Source organism: Boleophthalmus pectinirostris, unplaced genomic scaffold (genome assembly GCF_026225935.1).
Source record: "Boleophthalmus pectinirostris isolate CB_2022bp ecotype Guang Dong unplaced genomic scaffold, ASM2622593v1 HiC_scaffold_10, whole genome shotgun sequence".
NCBI classification, from domain to species: domain Eukaryota; kingdom Metazoa; phylum Chordata; class Actinopteri; order Gobiiformes; family Gobiidae; genus Boleophthalmus; species Boleophthalmus pectinirostris.
Genome location: NW_026570971.1, coordinates 25748851 through 25772788, shown reverse-complemented (window position 1 = coordinate 25772788; position 23938 = coordinate 25748851). Strand labels below are relative to the sequence as shown.

Sequence of the window (23938 nt, the reverse complement as noted above, 5' to 3'; positions counted from 1 at the left end):
AAAAAACAGCTCTTTCCTTGTGCGCTGATGCAGTTCAGCTTCTGTTGGACTAAAGGACACGACTGTGACAGAGGGATCTGCTGCTCATGGTGAGTCTGTTCTGTGTGTATGTCGTGTTGGAGTTGGTTCATGTTTTCAGAGATTGTACAGGTGCAGGTTTAGCGCAGCTCTTTATTTAACAGTCATTTCACTCACTTTATTTCTGTTGGTCACTTTATTTAGATGATGTTAATCAAGAGCATAGACTACTTTTTAAAATGCGGCTCAGGCAGTGGGTCGGGTACAGTATTTTCAATTTTTTTTTGCGGTCAGAGTTGCGGGTAGGTTAGTTGAAAACGTTGGTTGTGGTGGTTTATACATGGACCTGAGCATCACTGGTTGCTGGGGTCACAGTGCCCACTTTAGGAAACACCATTAATTAAGCCTTGATTTATACTTCGTGTAATGCAGATGTTTGTTTTGCATTGTTCACTATATGTTTATCTAGCACATTTAAAAAAATATATTGGCCGTGTTACTATTTTTGGTATAAGCTTGTGAGCCACCAGTTAAAGCTAGTCGTGCAATGAGGATCCCTGGTATAGAAACTGAATCTTCAGTGAAGAAGTGCAGATTTGTTGTTGGTTAATGGCTCATTATATCTGGGCCTATGCGTGAAGCAAAAACTTTTTCCTTTCTGTTTTTTGTAGAAATTTGTAGAAAAAAAGTGTTGCTATTATCTGAACAAAATTAGATACATTTATAATTTGATTTAAGAAAAACAAAAGAACCAGTTCCCCCAAAAACACATTGAAAGAAACAGAGGTATTAGACTTAGACAAACTTTATTGATCCACAAGGGAAATTACTTGGACACAGTGGCTCACACATCACAATATATTATAATAATAAAAAGTAGAAAATATAAATGGTAATAATAACTTCTACTAGCAAAGAAAATACCAAGAGACTGGTGTCAGATAAGGCATAATTATTTAAATGTATATCTACGAGTCAAAATAAAATATCAAATTTTACAACTCCCTGCCCTTTATCTGAAATTATGACACTGAATTCTTAAGTTGTGACCATCCATTGCCTCAAGGAATGTGTCCATGAGTATTTTAATTTAGTTTTGCTCGTACACCATTACCACATGATCTCCACCCCAGCTGGTAAACAGACTAAACATATCTGCATCATTAGTAACATGTAACACTCACACAGAGACAGGCTGCTCCACTGCACACGGAGATTTCAAATGGCCGACAGATTCTAACTTGAAATGTGTTGTTCAGTGGGCAGCGCCTCAGCTCCATTCAATCTGGATGTGACCTTTCCTTTAGTTAGCCCGAAACAATGAATTTAGTGTCACCTTTAAAAGGACAATACCACGCTGAAGCCATGGTACAAGCCGTAGGTCTGGGCCAGTGCTGTACAACTGCGAGATAGGGTCAGAATCTTATAATGCACTGAAGTAGTGAATGTAATTACACGAAACAGCATTGATCTTTTATATTTTCCCTCCAGAATTAAATTACAGGGGGTACAAAAGAGTGTTAGGGACTATGAAGGAATGAAAATACAAATAAATCACAATTGCAAATTTTATTTAATTTAATCTTACTAAGAGCAAATAAATAATAAATTTAATGCCAATTTTGTGAACATAAAGGTCCTATATTACTGTATTTTACAGGCTATTAGGCACTCTGGATTATAAAGTGCACTGTCATTAAATGGTCTATTTTCAAACTTTTTCACAAATAAAGTGCACTGGGCTTAAAACAAAACACATCAGTTCAATGGGTCAGTTGGACTTTGTTTAGCGAGTTCACGGTGACTCTGGTCTTTGTTCAGTTGTGGTGTGTAGGGAGGGTGCTGTCTGGGACCACTGGATTGTTGGCGTGTTCACAGTGACTCAGTTGTTCAGTTGTGGCTCAGAGTGGCACACTGCACTCGCTTTTTCGGTTCGTTCCTCCGTTCCGTTCCTCGTCCGCGTGGAGTGATGAGTGTGATTGTGGGTGTGTTTCACTGCGCGGTCGCTGTCTGCTCCGTGTGTGTTTGCGTGTTCTGCTGGTGGTGTGGGTTTGTAGTTTACTGAAGTCTTGCTGTGGACTGCCCCCCCGCAATCCACAGCGCCCTATACATGAATCCACTCGGGTGTCCCAGCACGACCTCAGTAAACTATAAAGCTGCACCACCCACAGCGCACACAAACACGTATGGAGCAGACAGCAACCGCGCAGTGAAAAACACCCGCAGACACACTCATCACTCCACGCAGACGAGGAACGGAACGGAAGAACGAACTGAAAAAGCGCAATGTGCCGCTTCTAGCCACAACTGAACAATTGAGTCACTGCGAACACGCCGACAATCCAGCGCTCCCAGACAGCACCCTCCCTATACGCCACAACTGAACAAAGCCGAAAGTCACCGTGAAAGCACCAAACAAAGTCCGACTGACCCATCCAACTGTTGTGTTTCGTTTAAAGTCCGGTGCGGTTTATTTGTGAAAAAAGTTTGAAGATAGACCATTTAATGACAGTGCGCTTTATAATCCAGAGCACCTAATAGCCCGGAAAATACTTTACACACAACAGATTTTAAGGCACATTGTTGATTTTTCAGAAAATTAATGGATTTTAAGTGCGCCTTATAGTCCGAAAAATACGGTACTAAAGTGAGGAGTGGGGGGGCGCACAGAGATGTATGTATATGTATATTGCAGACCTACATGCAGATCGAGACAAGGTGGACTGGGAAACAATCCTTTAAACACTTTCAAACATCAAATTTCTTCAAAGCCTAAACTCTTTTTCTTCTCTGACAGAGCATTAGATGTAGACCTCTCAAAAACTACTGATGACTTGACTTCAAATGACTGATTAACTGCGCAGCCCTAATATACTAGTAGTAAAATAAGGCATGTCATTTAGCTCTGCTCTAAATTAATCGCACCGAGGAAGGGTACCAGGCATAAAAACTTTAAAACACGTCGGGATATTTTTGCTTCTGGTGCTCTGAAATAGAAGAACAAAAGCAGAGTTAGTATTCCCTCCGAATGACTGTTTGAGAAGCTGGGACATGTGCGGGGTATTTTCCATAAAGGGCTGGGTCGTGGCCTTAATCGCTCATATGTGGACAAGGAGTTTTAAACCCCGACTTTTGCCTGTAAGGTTTTTTTCTTCAGTAAAAAAAGTGGCAATGTTTGGACAAAAGGTCAAAGAGTGCAAATGCATTGAGTGAAATGGAAGTACGGATGTGAAACAGTGAGAGGCTACAGCTAACCAAGGGGAAAATAACTTCACTACAAGGAAATACACGTGTCTATAGTGGGATAAGCGCGGGCTGATAAGGGTTTGAAGACAGAGGTTACACGCTGGAGCTACTGTCCAATATGGCTCCCACAATGCATTTTACAGGCTTTTTAAAGAGGATTTTCTTTAAGAGACACAGACAGAAAAAAGTAAGATAATCTGAGCTCAAACATCACACTTTGAGCCTCTATATTCTCAGATATTTATGCCTTTTTAATGCATGTCTTGCACCTTCAGTATTACATTTTAAAGCAAAAGTATACGGTTAGACTTGAGTGACGGCTGATGTTTGATTACCCAGTCTTTTTTGTACAGTTTTGTGTGTATTTTGAGGAGAGACATTCTTGAATCTTGAAACTTTCTAAAATGATGCAGCCTGAAGAGTTGAGATGAGATGTTATGTCCACTCTTAAAATTGCTTTTATTTGAGTAGTAGTTTCTCCAAATACTTTTATTTTTTAGATCAATAGTTCTTCTTGTAATATTATTTTAAAGTAAAGATACCTATGCATATTATGCTACATTCTAGTCTGTGTTATAATGTTCTTCATGTGGTAATACAGGATGTGCTCCATTGTGTTTTTAAACTCCATACACCTTCACTAGAATCATTTGATTGATGATTTTAGGGCCTGTTTAAACGAGAACGCTTATGAGTAAAAATGACAAAACATTTTATCTGAAGTGGTAAATGGTCACATTTTTCTATAGCGCTTTTCCACCTTCAAGGCACTCAAAGCGCTTTACAACAAGGAACCACTCACCCATTCACACACCAGTGTACGCACACACTGTGGGCAAGGTGGGTTAAGTGTCTTGCCCAAGGACACAATGGCAGCATTCATCTGTGTGAGCTGGAATCACACCAGCCAACCTGTGGGTCAGTGGGTCTCACCGCTCAACCTGTGATGTTTATGTTGAGAGCTGGATTCAAACCGCCAACCTTCAGATCAGTGGGCGAATGCTCTACCAACTGAGCTACTGCCGCCTTTCGTTTAGATGGTCACAGTGTTTTTAGATCTTAAAAATGCACAAATCTGAAACACCCTTCAGAATGGAAAAGTTGAATATGCTCCGCTGTAGCATTTCTGTCTATACTGCCCAAGATGCAAAACTCTGGTCACATCTGCTCATTGAATTGCACACACTTTTGCGTCACCATATGCACGCAGATTTCCTCCTGAAAACACTTGTCTAAAGGGGGAAAAACTAGTGAAGAAGCGACGCCACTTTTCTGTCCTCTGTTCAGACTGTCATCATATAAATGTAGCCTTAGCCTCTGATTTGCCAAACTCCACTTAACTAAAGCTAAAATGTAGCTGTTAACTTGAGAACAAGGTAGAACAAAGCATTTTGAGATTTGGAGATGTAGACAGACTAATAATAAAGGATTACCGTATTTTTCGGACAATAAGTCACACTTTTTTCATGGTTTGGGTGGCCCTGTGACTTATACACCGCTGGGACTTATGGCTGTCAGTGTGAAAATTCTAATATATGAGAGGCTTGTGTGTCAGTATCTGCTTCTCCTATTACTCCTGTACCACTGTCACTTGGCTCTACTGCAGAAAAAGCCGCTGTCCTGCTGCAAGTAGTGAAATATGCAGCTGAAATTGGTAATCGAGCAGCAGAAAGAAAGTTTGGAGTGAGTGAGAAACTTGTGAGGGACTGGCGGAAAGCGGGGTTGGAGAATACACCTTCACGGCAACTGAGAGGGTGCGCCATGCAACTTTCCTGGAAGTCATTGGATGGATGGACAAAGCCTGAACTTCGGTGACAACCAAAACCATCCTGTCGGGATTCAGAAAGGCCGGAATAATTCTGACTGAAACTGATTCTGCTTCTGACCAGAGTCTGCTTCAGAGTTTGGTAAACTTGTTCTGTTGTTTATGCTATAGTTTAATCTGAATAATTGTTCATATGTGACGTAAACAGCCTGTTGTTGTCTCTCCGATTGTTATTCCTGTGACTTTCCTTTCAAGATAAAATGTCAGTTCCCGGTCTGTGATTTCGTCCAAAAAGTGCGACTTATAAATGTTTTTTGTTTCATTGCACACTTTTTGACTGGTGCGATTTATACTCCAGAGCGACTTGTAGTCCAAAAAATACGTGTGAATGAAACAAAACACAACTCCAGGGATGTTTTTGATGAGGTAATAACATAACATAACACGGCTTAAAGCTCACAAGAATCAATTTAGTATAATATAGGACCTTTAAGTACAATTTTTGGTCACTCTGCACACTTCTAAGTATAATCCTTGCTTTGTGATATGTGTTATGTAATTGGAATTGCATTGGACAGTGTTGCTTGCATTCATTTGACTCTCAATGAAGGAAATAATTAAATGATCTAAACAAGGGCAAAGCGCACTAATTAACAAGGCTGTAACAGGGCATGACCAATTAAACATACCATTTCATATGCTACGAACAACCATAAGGGCTGCTCATGTATTCTTGTATAGCGCCGCTTTAAAACAACACGGCTTCACATATTTGCAGGATTATAGGCTTAAGGAGCATAAAGACACAGACAAATGAGAAAACAGAAATGTCTTAATCATTTTACAAAATTGGGCACAAAATCAAAGCGGAGAAGGAAAGATCCGTGCTCTGTGTGGTAGAGCAATGAGACGATGAGAGCGGTGAAAAGTACAGAGGAGCTGCTGGTGTCAGACTGACATTGGAAGGCCTCAGTACCCTCACAGAATGTAATATGTGACATTACAAAAAACGTGTATTTTGAGTTACTTTAAGTAGTTTTAGTAGAAGTAGTTTTGGATAGACTTGCACCACATTATACAGGTACACGTTTGAAGTAAAAAATCCACAAAATGTTATTTTTTGGGGTCATAATTTTGGAGATAAATAAAATGTTATGCCAAACCATGTGCCAGTGTTAGTGGGAGTATAATTCACTTTCTATTGAGAAACTGTCGCCCCTCTCTCTGTAACTGCTGCTGTCAGACTTGTCACTTTGGACTTAAAATGTTCTTATTAACCCACACTACATCATCCTGGAGTTTTTATTTTGCTGTTTTGTTAATAAATCAAGATATAAATATTAATAACAGACAAATCAGGTGCCTTCTTTTCTCTGAGGTTGCTCCTGATAGGTTTGATTGACAGCGTTGCTAAGTGCCCACCCCCTGCCAAACCAGGAGTGTGGAGGTGTGCAGGTGCATTACCTTCAGCAGCCTCGCTCTGGAGTGGCTCTCTGGTTTTGATTCTCGTGGTCGGAATTCCAAATCTTGATCTCCCAAATTCGCACCTGTTACTTCCAGCCTTGTTGAGCTTCATTTGACTGGAGCCTATGGGTGACCTTTTTCTTCTTTTTTTTTTCCAATTTTATTTATTTTTTTGAGGAAAATCAACAACAGTACCAAAAAACAAAACAAGAATATGTACATGTACATATTTGGGAACTGGTGCTCAAAAGGACTAGCCAGGCTGCCACCATCTAGTGCCTCCGCTCAATTTCATTTCTCTCCAGCAACTAGGTCAGGAATCAAAATACAATAGATGGTTCGCAAAAACCCCGGAAGTGCAAGTTCGGGCACCAGCCAATCAGCGAAGAGTGATATATTCAGTGTTGTCAACGATTCCTGAGATCGAGGATTTAAAGCCGGAATAAAGAGAATTTTTTGTGAATTTTATCAAGGGGAAAGACGTTATTGTTCTTCTTCCTATGGGATTTAGGAAAAGCGTAATATACCAGTTAGCCCCGTTAGCAGAGCATTACACATCACGACCAAATAGTAGCGATTGGTTAAATCAGGGGTGTCCAAACTTTTTTCGTCATGGGCCACATATCTAAACACAGACGAAACAGAGGGCTGACCGAGGGCCGTAGACTGGTGCTCAATACAGTGGATAATTGAAACATGTGCTTGTTTAACATGTTAGAATGAGATGTGTGAAGAATCCCTCAGTCGTCCAGGTAGAATCCATGGCGAGGACAAAATTCAGTTTGTCGACTGGACCAAAGTTAGTTTGGTTGAATGAGCCATCATTCAACCAAACTGAACATCCCCATCAGCCATGAGTTAGAATGAGCCATCAGTCTTTATTCATGCTAAGATCCTTAAAACCACACACTAAATATTAAATATTAGCTTTATCACGGTAGATTTTCAAAAAACTTGCAGTAAAAAGAAAAATTTTAATTGATGCATTTAGTTTCGGCCAATTCACCTGGACGCCTGAGGGCCAAGAAAAATTTGTCTGAGGGCCGCATTTGGCCCACGGGCCATAGTTTGGTCATGCCAGGGTTAAATGATAAAAAGTACCCACCTACTGTTGAGCGAATGAAATTTAAGGCTGCGAGGTCAGACTGTTTGTACGAAGTAAAACAAAGTAAAACTGGCTGATGAATCGGGCTACAAAAGGACTAGGATGAAGTTTAAAATTTATAATGTTCTACCCCAATTGTTTTACATAATCAAATGGTTAACACTTTTGTTTTTTGCTTTTTTTTTACCTTTGGAGTGCTTACCTGTGATATTTCTTTATCCATTTCTTCATACAGTTTTTGGGAATAACAGGGTTTTTGCATTGCCTTGGTTCTATTATAATGCATATAAACCGTTATTTGTCTAAACAAGATTGTGCATTCATTTATAGGTAAAATGGAATCTAAATAAATACTACTTGGGGAAAAAAGATAAATTTACATCTTTATGACTTCTGATGTCAATTGAATCCACATTTTTATTTCAATATTATCAGCACTAAGAGTCTGAAAGAATGGAACACGAGGGAAACAAATAAAAAATAAAGTTTGTGATTAATAGAGGAAATATAATTTTCTCAAATGTCATTATCACCAAATGTAATGAGTTTTAAGTCAATATTTTGGGACACCACAAACAGATAATGGCTTTGTCTCGCTCAGTGGCTTTTGTCCTCCATCATTTTCAAACAATAATCTGACAAATCACAACCTGTTAGTGTGTGCTCATTTCAGCTTTTTTGTGTAATAATTTCTTATTTTGACTCCAAAGTTCAAAACAGTTTTAAAATATAATCATTCCTGATTCATGTTTCAAAGTTATTTCCCAGTTGACAACAGTGTTAATTTAGTTGATTAAAATATGTTTATCATTGTCATTATTTTGGCTGACTAAATGAAGTAAATACACTAATTAATTAATCAATAATAATAAAAGATACTGGTAAAACTATTTCTCAAATAACATACAGTCCCTGACAAAAGTCTTGTCGCTTATCCATTTTGTAGAAACAAAAGCTTATAACCTTGACTTTAAATTAATCGATTGGTTTTAGAAATGTCTCATATGAAAGCTAAAACCCTCCCAAATTATGCTCAATAAACTAAAATAAATTTGCTTCACTGAAAAAAGATTGATCATTTAATGAACACAGAAAGGTCAGATTTTGGCAAGACAAAAGTTTTGTCGCCTACAGAAAATTTAACAAATAATTTACTTCAAATACAAAAATATGTTGCATAACGTCAGTGAATGAAGTAGTGGTGCTGTGAGATCCATATTTAATATCTTGTATGACTTCCTGACTTCCATGAGCTTCAAGGATGCATCCATTCGGTTCCACAATGATTCATACAATTTGTTGATGAAGTCATCAGGAATAGCAAAGAAAGCGTCTTATTGCCTCCAAGAGTTCTTTCTTTCCTCTTATGCTTTCTTTCATTCTACCCCAGCTCTCAGACCCCAGACATGCTCAATGATGTTCATGTCTGGTGACTGGGCTGGCCAGTCCTGGAGCACCTTGATCTTCTTCGCCTTGAGAAACTTTGATGTTGAGATAGAATTATGCGATGGAGCACCATCCTGCTGCAAAATTTGACCCCTTTTATGGTTGGGAATGTAAGAGGAGCTAATACTTCTTGATATTTTAGGCTATTGATATTGCCTTCCACCCTGCAAATGTCTCACATACTCCCATACTGGATGTAATCCCAGACCAGGATTTTTCCGCCACCAAATTAACTGTTTTCTGGGTGAATCTTGGATCCATGCGGCTCCAGTAGGTCTCCTGCAATATTTGTGGCAGCTGTGATGTAATTCAACCGAGGATTCATCTGAGAAATCCACCTTCTGCCACTTTTCCAGTGTCCATCCTTTTATCAGGCTGTGGGCCTTGGCAAATGCCACACAGTTTTTAAATTGCCTTTTGTTTAGTGCTGGTTTTTGTGCACCGATTCGACCATGGAGGCCATTTTGAGACATAATTCTACAAACTGTTGTGGTTGACACAGGGACTTGAGGTGACCAGGCCTGGTGGAGCTCTGCTGCAGTGGAAAAGGGGCCTTGGATTTTCAAATCAACAAACGGTCCTCCCGAGCAGTTGTCTTGCGGGGTCTGCCGGACCTGGGCTTGTCAAAAACATCTCCAGTCATTTCAGATCTTTTTCTTATTCTTTGTACTTGACGCTGAGACACATTGAAGGTGTCACCACCTCAGAAGTGGATCTGGTCTTCAGCCTCTTGATAATTAACGCTTTGGTCTCAGGGTGGATCTTAGGCATGTTGTCAGAGGTCAGGTTGCAGTTGATGTGAAGGTCTGGTGTGCTGGGGTTCTTTTTATACACACCCACTAACTGATTGATCAGTAACTGATCACAGGTGAGACTGTAATCTAGGATTGGGTGCATCATATGACAAGGCGACAAGACTTTTGTCTTGCCAAAATCTGACCTTTCTGTGTTCATTAAATGATCAATCTTTCTTCAGTGAAGCAAATTTATTTTAGTATATTGAGCATAATTTGGGAGGGTTTTAGCTTTCATATGAGACATTTCTAAAACCAATCGATTAATTTAAAGTCAGGTTATAAGCTTTTGTTTCTACAAAATGGATAAGCGACAAGACTTTTGTCAGGGACTGTACATATACAAGTAGATATGGCACATGTGTTAATATTTATGTAAAATAATAACTGAACTATTGATACTTTGCAGCTGATTGTTAAAAGATTGTCAAAAGAACCAATATGTAAAATGATAAATCTAAAGTCTTTTTTTTTTTTTTTCAAAGGCATGTTAAAGCAAAATTAAGGAAAGAGGAAAGGAGGCTCTAAACAGCGTAGTTAACAGGACTAAAGTATAGAAATTACAATAACAAAAAAACAAACAAGTCTCAAAAGTTAGCCACAAAGGACTACTAGTGTCTCAAAGTTCACAAAAGTACACAAAACTACACTGGAGACACAACACATAGGCTCTATTCACGCTTACATCACAAACCAGGAAGACATTTGAAAAGATGTGATTACATCTTCCCAGGTCCAATTTTCTTCATCTAAATGTGATTGTAGCGTTCCGTTATGTTCACCTAATCAACATTTACAACCATACCTTTCATCATTTCCTCACTGACACACAACTCCAATCACACTGGGTACATGCGATTAGAAGAGATGATATGCAGTCTTCTTTTTACCGCTGATCACATTTAGTCCATTGGGTTTTGTCACAGTCGGTTGGTGAGCCCAGCGTTGGTAACTAGACCAGAAGTTGTCATCACATCTTTCCAAGGATCTTGCTGGGTTGTGACGTAACAAGCTTATTTATATGTGACATGCTGTTGGCAGCCAGAGCAGCAGCCAGAGGTGGCAGGGTCCTTTTCTAGGTGTGTCTGTTGCAGGTGAAGGCTCAGGATTGGCCAGGCTCTAGGGCGATGCACCAATGAGCAGGAAGAGACCCAGGAGCCAATCAGACGTCATCTTGAAGCCAATGCACCAATCGCTGAAGAGGTCTGTCAGACTGAGGCTTGCATGCACAAACACAGGGATCAGCAGCAGGGACTTATATATACATTATGGTAGAAGCTCTTTTAGTCAAGTTAGAGTTAATCGGAGTGTAGTTTTAACACAATCTGACCAGAAAGAGCTGATTTGGTTGAAACTACAGCAGGTAATGATTTTTGTTCTTAAACAAGCCTCTCACACATACATTTTTTTCAGTTACACGTAAACAGGACCTGATCACAGCTCCTGAAAACAGACTCCTGCTGTATAAATCCATTTTGTATGTTTTCTTTTTTTTTTCCAGACAATCTTAAAACACATTTGACAGTGTTTGCTAATGTGTGTATTGTGTCACCATGGTAACTTCTGAACATAAAAGTATAACCCCCACAGCACGATGTCACTACAAAGTATCCATACTAACAGACGCTTTCACACTAGACCGAGTGCAGTCAGTGCTTTGCCTGCCAAACGTCCATGGGCTAACAGTTTGACTTCAGCTCCTCGTGTTTGGCCTCTTCTGCTCGTGGGCTATAAACTATAAGTGAACCAAAGGAATGAGTGGAGACTAGATCCAAGTCCCACTTTTCAATCTCAGAGCCAAAAAAACAAGTCAGCATATTTGCATGTCCCATGAAGCAATGCAATCCAGTTTATGAGAGCTAAAATATAAAATATCTTCTGACTATTGGCTTTTATTATGGATTTAGTCAACTTCAGTAGCATTGTCATGTTTTCTGTTGACCAAAATTAAATAAAAAGTAATGATATCTATTTATTATCTACTAAATCTTGACCAAAACTAATAATAATTTCAGTTAAAGGTCGTATATTATGCAAAATTGACTCTAGTAGTGGTAGCTTTTAAGTTAACAGCTACATTTTACTTTTTGCTTCAGAGAGATTTGCAATTCCAGGACTGAAATGATCCACATCAGGGGTCTCCAACCTGTAGCTCGGGAGCTGCTGGTTGCTCTCCACCCCCTTCCTAGTAGCTCGCCAAGGGATTTCTGTATTACACCTATTGTGCTGAATAAATAAAACCTGATTGTACATGTATCATTTTGATGCCTAGCTTTGTACACTAATAAATGTATAAAGGTTTAATAGGCATTTAACATAGGGGGACCAGATTTTCTAAATAAAAAAAACTGGGACACCCCTGGTTTGAGGTGGTTGGTAATAATCAAATTGTGAAACAAGTGTGTAATTAATGAGAACTTTTCTGTACTCTGCTCATTCATGACTAGTCACATTTTCTTTGTGTTTTGGTCATTTTTTAAGCATCTTTTTCTGTATTTTGTAGTGATGTCCCACTAGATGAAGCCCCATGAAGCACTGAAGCGTTCCAGCCATTTGCTCGACTCTTGAGCCGATGCTTCAAGGTGCTTCATTTGCTCCACTGCGCCATCAAGAGGCCAAAAAAACAGGCAGAGTGAGAATAGAACAATCAACATGATCATCGAGGTTCTGATGGAAAGATTTATACTGAATAAATGAACGATTAAATATTTGAATGTTTGTGATTTCAACAGAAAGTGTGAATGTATTAACCTGGAGTCTGTGTTCATGATATAACGGTCGGGTTAAAAGAAAAAGTAGGAATAAATTGGAGATCAGGATGTAACGTGACTGTGCTTGTGTTACTACTTTATGTCTGCGCTTATGCCACAATAAGGATGGCAAAATATGGTCATTTTATTCATTTTCATATAAAATATTAATTTCTTCACAGTATTTGGACTCAGACAGTTTCTTTTACAGAGAATTTCCCCTGCTTTTGAAAAAAGAAAAACTTTCACAGTGCACAGATGAAACAGGCGTGCTCCATCGCAAAAAAAAAAAAAAGAATCTCAAATAGAATGTACCAAACTCGCAATAACCCCAAACCGCAAAATGTTTCACTGGCCCTTATGTTTCAAATCACGCCAAATCCGCAAACCACTGAACCACGGTAGGGGCGGTTCATGAGGCTTCGAACGTCACCACATACGTCACAGATAAAAGCCTCGATACGCACTTCACCAAAGACCTCCTGGATTACTCGACACACGCTTCAAAGCCTCGGCACATCTCGTAACATCACTAGTATTTTATCTAAACAAATGACAATGTATGCCTTTCTTTATCATCAAATTGGTCAAAAATTGGGTACACCTATGACATTTCTTGTATAAAACTGGCAAAAAAATAACTGGTTTTGTAGAAATCTGCTGAGACGGGGGAAACAGGGCATCAAAACTGGGACTGTAAATGTACTGTACTTCACTTAAGGCTTGCTGTGGCTCGGTTAAATACTAAATTTCTGGTGACTGCTAAAACTAGTAGCTCTCTGGCATTTTTGTTTTGTAAAGGTAGTTCACTGGATGAAAAAGGTTGGAAACCCCTGATCCAAATGATTAAAAAGTGTATTAAAAGTGTAGCGGAGCACTTCTTGTATTACTACATGACATTGCAAGGTGGAACTGAGTGTTTTCTGTTTGAGAGAGAAGAGTTTGTGTGTTAGACATCCTGAATAAACAAAACACAACTCCAGGTATGTTTGGGATGAGGAAACAACATGATAGTCTAGTACAGTATATCAGAAAAGAGCGTAGTACGGGTGCGTTAAAAGCCTAACACCAAAATCCTCAAACTAAAATACAATATGAGTCTTGTCAAAATCACCTGGTTGACAGAACTTTTCAAATCATTTTTACAGTCCAGTTCTGGTCCTGTTTTTCCAGAGTCTGACAGAGGTGGACTCTACTGACTCTCCACAGCCCATTGATCCAGCTCTAATCATCTGTGCTTTAACTACCTTATTATCATGGACAGTGGAGCTCTGCTATTCAGAACACGCACTCACACTAACACACTCTGAAGAGCTAATAAAGCAGGTCAGCCAGATCAGGCATAACATTATAACCACTCCAGTGAGGAAGATGAGGAAAACAGCTCATCTCTTTATCGTAGTAAATGTAAATGGGATATTGGTAATTGGGTATTTGCAGTTAAATGTGTTTTAAGTGGGATAACAGTTATGCCCATATTATCTGTTTTCTGATCTGTGTTATAATGTTGTTTCTTCATCAAATTCTTCATCATGTTGTTTCATTCACACATGTTTAACACACAAACCCTGCATATTTAGGGAGTTGATGTCATGTGGTACAACAGAAAGTGCTTCATTGTGTTTTTAAACTCCATACACCTTCACTAGAGTCATTTGGATCATTTCAGCCTTGGAACTGCCAATCAAGTACTGGACTGAACTTTGCATTGTACTTTTGATAGCTCTACAAATGCCCTGACATGTCTTTTTACTATAATTACTGTCACATTTCAAAATGAACTTTAAAAAAAAAAAAAAAAAAGATTTACCATAATTTCCTGATGCTGGCTGCATTGCAATGAACCAATTTTCTCTCTGCTCTTTTTCGCATGTTGCTGTAACAAAACATATGATATATTTATCTAATACTGTCACTGTTGTATTGCAAAAACATGATTGTTGTGGTTTGTCAGTGGGGGACCTAGGTGACCTTGCGTTTGGGGCCCTCACTTTAATGCACTGTTTTGTTGGGGTTATTTGTATGTTTTAATTTATTTATTGTCTGTTTTTCCCATTCTTCATGAGACACGCACATCTTTATTTGAATTAGCGTAGACTGGAAACTTGTCGTACTAGTTAGGTCACCTACTAAATAACCAGAGCTGAAAGTAGTTTTATTTTTTTTGCTGGTACAATTACATTTTTGTTTATCATTACACATGATTATGATTGTGCTATCATTATGTTATAATCTGGGTCAAGCTGACTAGTCCATTCTAACATGAAAGGGGGAATGCTTTGACAGTCAAAATAGATTTGGCAGTCAGATTCTGTTTTGATGGTGTTTTCTCTCTACTCTCATTTAATGTCATATTGAGAGAAAATCTAATTGCTCTGAGGCATAGGCCATTAGTAGCATCGAGGGCAATTGGTTGGGGGCTCCTCCAGGTTTGGGGGCCCTAGGCAGCTGCCTACTATTGCCTAATGTTAGCACCGCCTCTGTGGTTAGTTTCCATTCAAAAGCTTTGAAGCACACATTGAAATCTAACAACACAGATGATACAATTGTCTAAAATGTTTTGAAATTATAATTGTGGTTAATAGAGTTGTTGTTTAAAGCCAGATTATGTAACTTTTTAGCCCCAAAACCAAAATCAAAGCATGTTTTTCCCCATTTTGGTTATGTTTATTGAAAAACTTCCTGATGCATTCCTTACATCTTTACTGTGAACTGGCTTGCGTCTCCACAAACCTGACTCTTATTTGAATCTCATCTCTTATTCTGAATCTTATTCGAATGGACAACATATGGGGATATGTTGTCCATGGAAATATTGTTAATCTGGCTATAATAGAGCACAGTATATCATAAAACCTATAGTATATCTCCATAGAGAATGCTCTGAAGTTTGGATTTAACCTTCTATTTCAGTTGAATCGTACAGGTGACGTGGCACATCCAGAAAGTTAAACACTGTACTTTTAATACTGGGACATACACACTCCAATATTGCCTAAGGTTTATTGCCATGACTGTCCTTGCTGCCGTCAACTTCAACATTTATTTCTTTCACTGCGTCTTGATTTACGTAACACTTGATTTACATAACTTTGTCTGTAGCTCACAAATGCCCCAAATTCTTCCAAAACGCCCTGCCCATTGTACAAACCCCCTCCTCTTTTGAACTTTACTTTGCTTACAGTCTATCTACCTCCTCCTGCGAGCGGGTAACTAGAATTCCCAATAAGGCCAAATGTGCTAACAAAAAACTAGCGCGAAACACATTGGAGCAGAGCTTTTGTTCTTGGCTCTACTTTGCCTGGCTCCTACAGGTACCTGAGGGAGAGTGTGAGAGGAGCCATGCAAGTTTAATGGCGTTGGTTTGAGCAGCAGTACAAAGCCCACCGAGCTGGTTTCATGTGTCTGCGAGTGGAGCAAGAGGAGGAAGAGGAGACAGCAGGAAGAGGACAGAGCGAGGAGGGGAAACATGTCTCTGCTCGGCCCCGCTGTCTCGCATTTGTCAGCGGTATCAGACCAGGTCACCTCAAGGCGGCGTTTGAAAGCACCAGGGTGATGAGGAGGAGGAGGGAGGGGGGACAGAGGAGTAGTGATCTCAATCTACAGGTATGCGCCGTGGCTGTGGTCCTTCTCAGAGTTTTCACACCGGGACCAGACTGTGCCTTCAGAAGGGACTTGTACCGGACAAGAACGGGTGAAAAACCTTTGTCCAAACTTGAGACGGTCCAACCACAGCTGCTAATTTGTATCATGTGTCTCTCAAATGCAGAAAACATCTCCTCTCAAAAATTCTCGTAACATTCAGAACAAAATATAACTGCTTTGACCTTAGATAAATAGTAGTTTGGTGCTTTGATTATCGTTTGTGAGAAAATCCACGCTCTTTTATGTTTAAGGTGCCGTGTTTGTTTTGGACGCGAACCATGTGTCGCTCTGATTGGTTAATCCGCCTGTAAAATCTCGTCCTCTGAAATCAGGGAGACGGGACACAGCTCCAGATCCACTCGTCTCTGTCTCGTGTTAAAGCGTGTGGTTCTGGTTGTCTAGGTCTAAACATAAAATAAAACTGGTCTAAAAAAGATTACACAATTGCGATACTTATTACCCAAATGACTTACCCAGAACATTCCCAATTCAGCATTTTATTTTATTATTGTTATTATTTATTTATTCTAGATAAACATGTTAATTATAGTCATTTCGCTCCATTCAAGGACATGCTTTGTTAAATAGCATACCAAATGAACATGAATGGATGTTTGTGGTTTATTAAAATTCTAATTGAAAGAATGACTCCAAACCTAAAGCTGCATTGTGTAACTTTATTGGTGGTGGATAAGAAACTAGCTCGTCTCCATGTAGTGAACGTTCCACTGTAAAGCTACATTAGAAATTCAATTTGTCAACTGGACAAAGTTTAGTTTGGTTGAATATGTTTCGCAGCTCATCCAAGCTGCTTCTTCAGTTCTGCTCAGAACACTTCCTTATATCTGTCTGCAGGGAGGAACTAACTACACTGAAACTACTCTGAAACTAACACACACACTTGTTTACAGTTTCTGTTAGTTAGCGAGGCCTATTGCACTTTCACTGGGTGTGGGGTCATATTAGCAGAATCATTCAGGGCCATAATGGAGCTTTCACACCTCTGGGTCTGACCTGGCTGCAGCTATACTTTTCTTTGCTTGTTTTGATTTAGGTTTGAGGATGGAGTTGTAAACAGGAGACGGATGATGTCTGAGTCGTCCATTTCTGTTTAAGGAAGGATTGTCTTTCTTAACAAAAACAAAAAATAGCCTTTAACTCTCCTCTCAAACCAATTCTTTTCTTTGTAGCTCACTATCCTCACAGGAGCGGCCCGTGGCTTGTAGGTGGAGATGTATGATAGGCTGGGGACCACTATACAGCAAAACACACAACACTTGTGTTTATTTAATTCCAGCTGTTTTCTATTGATTAAAATGTTTATTTAAAACAAACATTCTTGCTGTTTCTAATAGTTGTTTTTCAAGGTCACCTCTTCACGTACCCGTAACCAGAGTTGGTACAGTCCTTGTTGACTCCTTTTATTGGTAGATGAGTTTAAAGCTACTGTCCTTAAAAAGAGTTGTTGTATTCTAACATATCACCACTAGATGCTCTGTACATTACTGCAGTTAGTCTGAAGCAAGGGTGCAGGTTTGCACAGGGACGGTGGGAATATGTCACAACAAATATTTGGGGAAGACAAAATACTCTACCAATATTTGCCTTTTTATTTTAATAAACAAAAATATACATTTATTCTGATCCATCCATCCATTTTCTTCCACTTATCCGGGGCCGGGTCGCGGGGGCAGCAGTCTGAGTCATTTATTCAGATATTTTTCCAAACTCAGTAGTATTAATTTAACACGTTTTAGTTCACATTTTGTTTATTAGATGTTCTGAGATGTATTCAGTGATATGAAGACAGGGTTGCCCACGTTGCTGTTTCATTGGCTGCCACAGAGTGATGTCATTAATGGTGCCAGGAGCCTAAACTGGGGAAGCAGCAGGACAGGGCCGCACCTGAAGATGGCGTCTTGAGCAGGCGTGAGTGAAGACACTGTGCACCAAACTTTGAAAAACTTTTCAAAAGGAACTTACTTGGCTTCATCTTCAATTAAACTTGTTTTATAATGAGTCGCCGCAGAAAAAAAAGCGACTATCACCACAAGTGCTCCTCCCAAACAGAGCCCTACACGTGTGCTCTGTTAGCAGCCCGACTTTACTGACAATATTCCATGGAAAAATGTTTGGACATGACCTCACAAATATCTCATCACCAACAAGCAAAGGGAAATCTGCTACAAACTTCTACATCACTGTTATCAGCTAAAGAATCACCTTAGAAGGGCAATGGGGCTGAGACCAAACCTCTGCTCTTGGTCTTAAGAGGGGCCAGGTGAGGGGAGGGAAGAACAGGTATCACATCTGCCACCTACTGGTAGAAAAGTAGGATAGCAGCTTTAATGCCATACTGTGGAACATTCCAGGCGTAACAAGTACATCTCCATGGACACAAGCAGGTGTTGACCCTCCACCAGAAGTTACATAATGGATCAGTTTGTGCTTAGCTCTTTCTGCAACAGCCCGACACTGTTCCTTTATTCTGAAAGCGAGAAAAACAGAAGTATAGATAAAGAGATTTCAAGCATCAGTACCGTTTGGCAAACATTTCACAAAGCTAACACAAAACCCCCAGTGTCCACGGTAATGCACAGACTCTGACTGTTCTGCTCTAATGCAACAAAATCAAATCAGGGGGACGGAGGAGCGAGCGCGGGACGGAGCGCTGTCTCTCACGCCGAGCTGAATTAACATGCGCCGCGGATGACTTTTATGGCGCTGGCCGTGGTGCTGAAAGCGCTGGTTACTCAACGGATAATGTTGAACTTGGACGGCGCCAAAGAAGCGGGGATAAATCTCGGAGGGAAAATGAGCATTTCAGAGAGCTATTAAGCTTTGTGTTGGCCCAGCCTGGCAGGGGCAGGGGTGGTCGGAGCAGGGGACGTGCTTAAATATAGCCTATTACCTCGCTAAACAAATGTCCGCGAGATTTAATTAAAACATCCACTTTAGCTTTCCTAACCGACAGCCACGGAAAACTAATGCCTGGAGCTGAACAGTCCACTGGTTTACCTTCTAGTGAGTCTCTATGTAGCTGATGTTTGTCTGAAATACAATATTATTGGATTGGATTGATCAAATAAGGTTGCTTTGACCTTGACGTGTTTTCAGTGTAATGGTTTTATTCATTATTCGTGTTTCAGAAGGTCATTTGAAGAGCGTTTGAGTCAAGCGAGTTCACAGTTCACGTTATTTCTTGTTTTCCATCACGTTTAATTGCACCAAGAGCCATTTGTGTCTAAAACATATGAATAAACATTGTCACATTTGCATGGACCTGATCATAGGAAATTCCGTTGGTGAGATTTCCTGTAATTTACATTTACGTTCAGCTAAAAAAAAAAAAAACAACTAAAAACTCTACGCACTTGTTGACGTTGTGAGCCAAAGTGAATCCATAATCCCTGAGTGAGGACTTGCTCCCCGCTGCTGGATATTGAACTGTAGTATTCACGGAGCTCATGCATATGGATGTGATCGTGGCGCGCTGCTTTTGGATCCAGGTGTTTAGAATAAATAAAAACACTTATTATGTTTTTATGTGTTTGGGAGTAGAGTTCACCTTCAAACGGAATCATGAATCGTCTTGTTTCAGTTCTAACTTTAAAATAAATTGGAATGATAAAATATAATTACACTGGGGAATATTTCCATTGCTTTTAGTGTCTGTTTTGAATGGAAAATACATTATGTGCGTATCCTCCGTGGAGCCCGAGGAACAGGAAGGAAATGTTACCGACGAATTGTCATTTAAATTCAGCAAGAGGCAGGCTCCGTGAGAGGTTACATTATTGGCGGGCCGGCACACGGGCGCACACACACGCACACGCATACACACACACACCCCGACACACACACACACACTGACACACACAGCGCTCACAGCTGCTCAGCCTTCCTCCAGCGGAGACTGACAGAAGCGGGACGAGCGCTCGGAGCTGCGCGCACCGTCACCGGCTTTTCTCCGCGCGCCTTTCGTTTTCTCGCCTCTACAAAGCGCGGAAGCTGTCGCGCTTTTAACGGAATGGAAGGAAGAAAAGAGGATAAAGTTTGAGAAGGAGCACAGACCACAGACAGAGCGGGAAGGAGGCGCACAGGCGGGAAGTAGAAGTCCGAGGACAGCGCTGGAGTCGAAGGAAAGAGGGAGCTATGCGTAGTCCAGTCGTCCTGAGTGGCGCGTTGGAGCTGCAGCATGCTGTCTCTCTCTGGACTCTGGTGCTACTGCCTCGTGCCCGGGAGAGCTCCTCTCCTCTGCCTCACTCCGGTGCTGCTTATGCTGCTGCTGTCCTCCGCCTCTTCCTCCCCGGAGTCCTGCTCCCCGCGCACTCAGCCCTGCCACATCCTCTCCCGGATCGGATACAGTGTGCGCATGGGTGCGCTGCTGCCCACCCGGCAGCCCGCACGGATACAGAACGCTCTGAACCGCGCCCTGGCCAGCCTCCGGCACCAGAGCGCGGGGTCCGACGCCTCCAGCGGGGCCACCACCACGTCGTCCCAGAGCCCCCCTCTGCTGCCCTATAATCTCACACTGGACATGCTGGCCCGCAACCCCACCGGAGGAGACCCGGAGTCTCTGTCCCGGAGCACCTGTCAGGACCTGGTGGTGCGTGGGGTGTCCGCGGTGCTCGCGTTCCCCCGGAGCAAAGAGGAGCTCATCCAGCTGGAGTTTTTGTCCTCGTTTCTGGAGATCCCGTTCGTGTCCATCCTGGAGGATACAGAGCCCCTCAAGACCAAGGTATGGGCACTTTGTGTCGGACTTTTTAGAACTACTCTCAATGCGTGCGTTTTATTGAACCAATGAAAGGACCCGTTTGGCTCGTAACACAAGTTATTATTAGTAATCATTTTCTAGGTGGAGATTTTGACAAAGCGTGATGTCGTTTTGCCCTTCAGAGAGGCTTTGTGGCAAATCTAATATTCAGACTTGTGTAGAACTGGAAAGATAGAAGTATTCTGAAAGTATCAATAACTTTGTGGTTGAAAGTAGTGTTTGAATAACGCGGAGACCTTCTGTTTTAAAGGCAGTCGATAGTGTGAAAAAGCCTCACAAAGCTCCTCGTTTGTGTTTCTTCTAAAGTTGTTGCAAAGCCCAGAGCAGTGGAGAGGATAATGCAGCCTTGTCTTCTGCTTCCTGTGCTTTCACATCTGAAAGAGCCCCACACTGAGTCAGAGGAACAGGACTCTGAGTATCCTTGGCTGACCTGTGGCCTGTGGCAGACATTTTGATGTATGAGCTTCAAAACTAACTGCTTTTATACAGCTGTCGGCAAAACTCTCCGAGTGATAAACTCATAAAACTGAACTTCAGAAATGTATCAAATCTTGGTTTATAGAAACTCAAACAATGATTAGAAAACATGCTGTCTATCCATCACTAGTAGCGTGAAATTAATATTATGACATTATGGTTCAGCCCCATGGCTGCGTTCTAATTATATCATTTCCAAGATAATCCAGGACCAAATCAATTCTAAAAGCAGATATCAACCAGGAATAAACCAGAACTAAACCAGGACTAAACCAGAACTAAACCAGGACTGTGTGGACCCAAGGAAGAATAGCTGTTGCTTTGGTAAAGACTAATGGTGATCCAAAATATAGAATAAAGAAGCACTATAAATAGAAACAAAGATGGATTTATCCAAAAATTAAACCAGGATTAATCAGAATGACAAATCAGGACTAAAGCAGGACTAAAGCAGGACTAAAGCAGGACTAAAGCAGGAATAAAGCAGGACTTGGCCAAGGCTATCATATATAACATTTCCCCATCACCACTGCAAATCATCTGCCCTGTAGCTTGCAGTTATCTTGGTATTGATTTGACCTACAATTTACAACACCTCACATTCACTCCAAAACTCTCCAACCCTGTCCATTTCTCCAGCCTTAGGACTGCCACAAACCTGTATACTGCCCCCTAGTGACTGAAGTTATGCTAAAAAGTAACAGCAGAATTTATAACTTTAAAACTTTTAGAGGATTATTGGGAAAGATTTCGCTGCTTGGGTTGATCTTTGTCCACCAACCTGCCAAACTTGTCATGCATCTTTTATAAGGTTCACCCATGTTTTGGCTTGGGCTCAAATCTTCTTTTTAGCCTTGGCTCTCTCCTTAAGGCGCCCAGTTTGTGTTTCTGACAGGCTAAATGTGATGTAGGATTGAGTCGGGCAACAGTTGACACCTCTCAAGGATGAATCTTTCAAATATTTCAGACATTTCGCTGCGAAACGCCGAGGCTCCTGTGGATTCCAGTTCTTGGTTCATCAATGTATGTTTTGCATTGGCCCGTGTGTGTGTTTGGCATTCTCAGCAGTAGGTGGGCTGTTTGGTAGTCAGTCAGTCTGTCCCAGGTTTGATCCCAGTGTATCCAGCGGAGCGGCAAATGTTTGATTCACAAATGTCATGTCTGCCACATACGGGTCCAGGAGCCTGACAGAGCTTCCCATTGTACAACATATAGATTTCCTATACGGCAAACAAGCCATGCTCAGACGTGGAACAAGAAAAATAATATGTGCAAAGTGTTGAAATGTTTTATATTACACAAAATTGACTCTTAAGAGCTCTAAGTCATGTTTTAATGCCGTTACCTCATCAAAAACAGACCTGGAGTTGAGTTTTGTTTCATTCACATGTTTAAGTAAAGCTTTATTATTAGTCTGCATCTCCAAAGCTCAAAATGCTCTTTTCCACTTTGTAATGTCATGAGCATATAGTTTTTAAAAGTTAACAGCTACTTTTTATCTTTAATTTAGTAGAGGTTGTCAATTCTGTGTTGAAATGATCTTAATGATTCAAGTGAAGGTGCATGGAGTTTAGAAACACATTACTACATGACATCACAAGGTGGAACAGAGAGTTTTCTATGTTATTAGGTTCTTTTTTCAGACCAAGAGTTTGTTTTCATAGACAGTTTGGACTGCTCACTAGCGCTCTTCCTCAGAGTGGATACGTGATGTTGCTGTGACAGGTTTTGGCGCTGTTTTCCTACCGGTGGAGGCAGGACGACAGCGCCATCTGCAGTCCGACTTCCTCAGGACAGTATCCCAGGTGTGTGAGAGTAAAAAAGCCCCCTCATCCTGGTTTATAGTCCCATGGGCACATTTCTGTATTTTGATTGCCTCTTTAATCCAGCGACGATGTTTGTGTTCCTCCGTCCCAGTCCAGAATGTGGTTCTCTCTTGGATGACCAATTTGAGTTGTTCCTGTTCTGCTTTGTGTTTGTTGCTTCGCTGTTTCCTTCTCGCATTCTTTCTTGTGTTCCTTTTTACGGTTAGACTGCAAATGGCGCTGTCGTCCTGCCTCCACCGGTAAAAAAAACAGCGCCAAAACCTGTATAAATCAGCTGAACAGACAGGTCACAGCAACATCAAGTGACCACTCTGAGGAAGTCGAAAACTGTCAGGTATGAAAACAAACTCTTGGTCTGAAAAAAGAACCTCCTAACATAAATTATTGAAAGCCCAAATGAACCTCATTAGACTAGAGAGTTTTCTGTTTGAGACAAGAACACAGCCTAAATATGCAGGATTTGTGCGTTAAACGTGTGTGAATCAAACAAAACACAATTGTTTAGGAAAAGGAAACAACTTTATAATATAGATCAGAAAGCAGCATAATATGGGCCTTTAAAGAAGTGTTCATGAAATAAGTTTCAGTGCAGCGTTACCAATAAATAGATGAAATGCAATAAGAG

At 40.7% G+C, this 23938-nt stretch overlaps 1 protein-coding gene across 1 annotated transcript in view; it reads left to right on the top strand.

The window, feature by feature from the left end:
- The first annotated feature begins 20431 nt into the window (after positions 1–20431).
- Positions 20432–23938, top strand: part of LOC110157540 (glutamate receptor ionotropic, NMDA 3B-like) — a 276111-nt gene continuing 272604 nt past the window's right edge. The window contains 1 exon segment of the mRNA XM_020921888.2: positions 20432–20974. Coding sequence (XP_020777547.2) covers positions 20432–20974 — 543 coding nt within the window.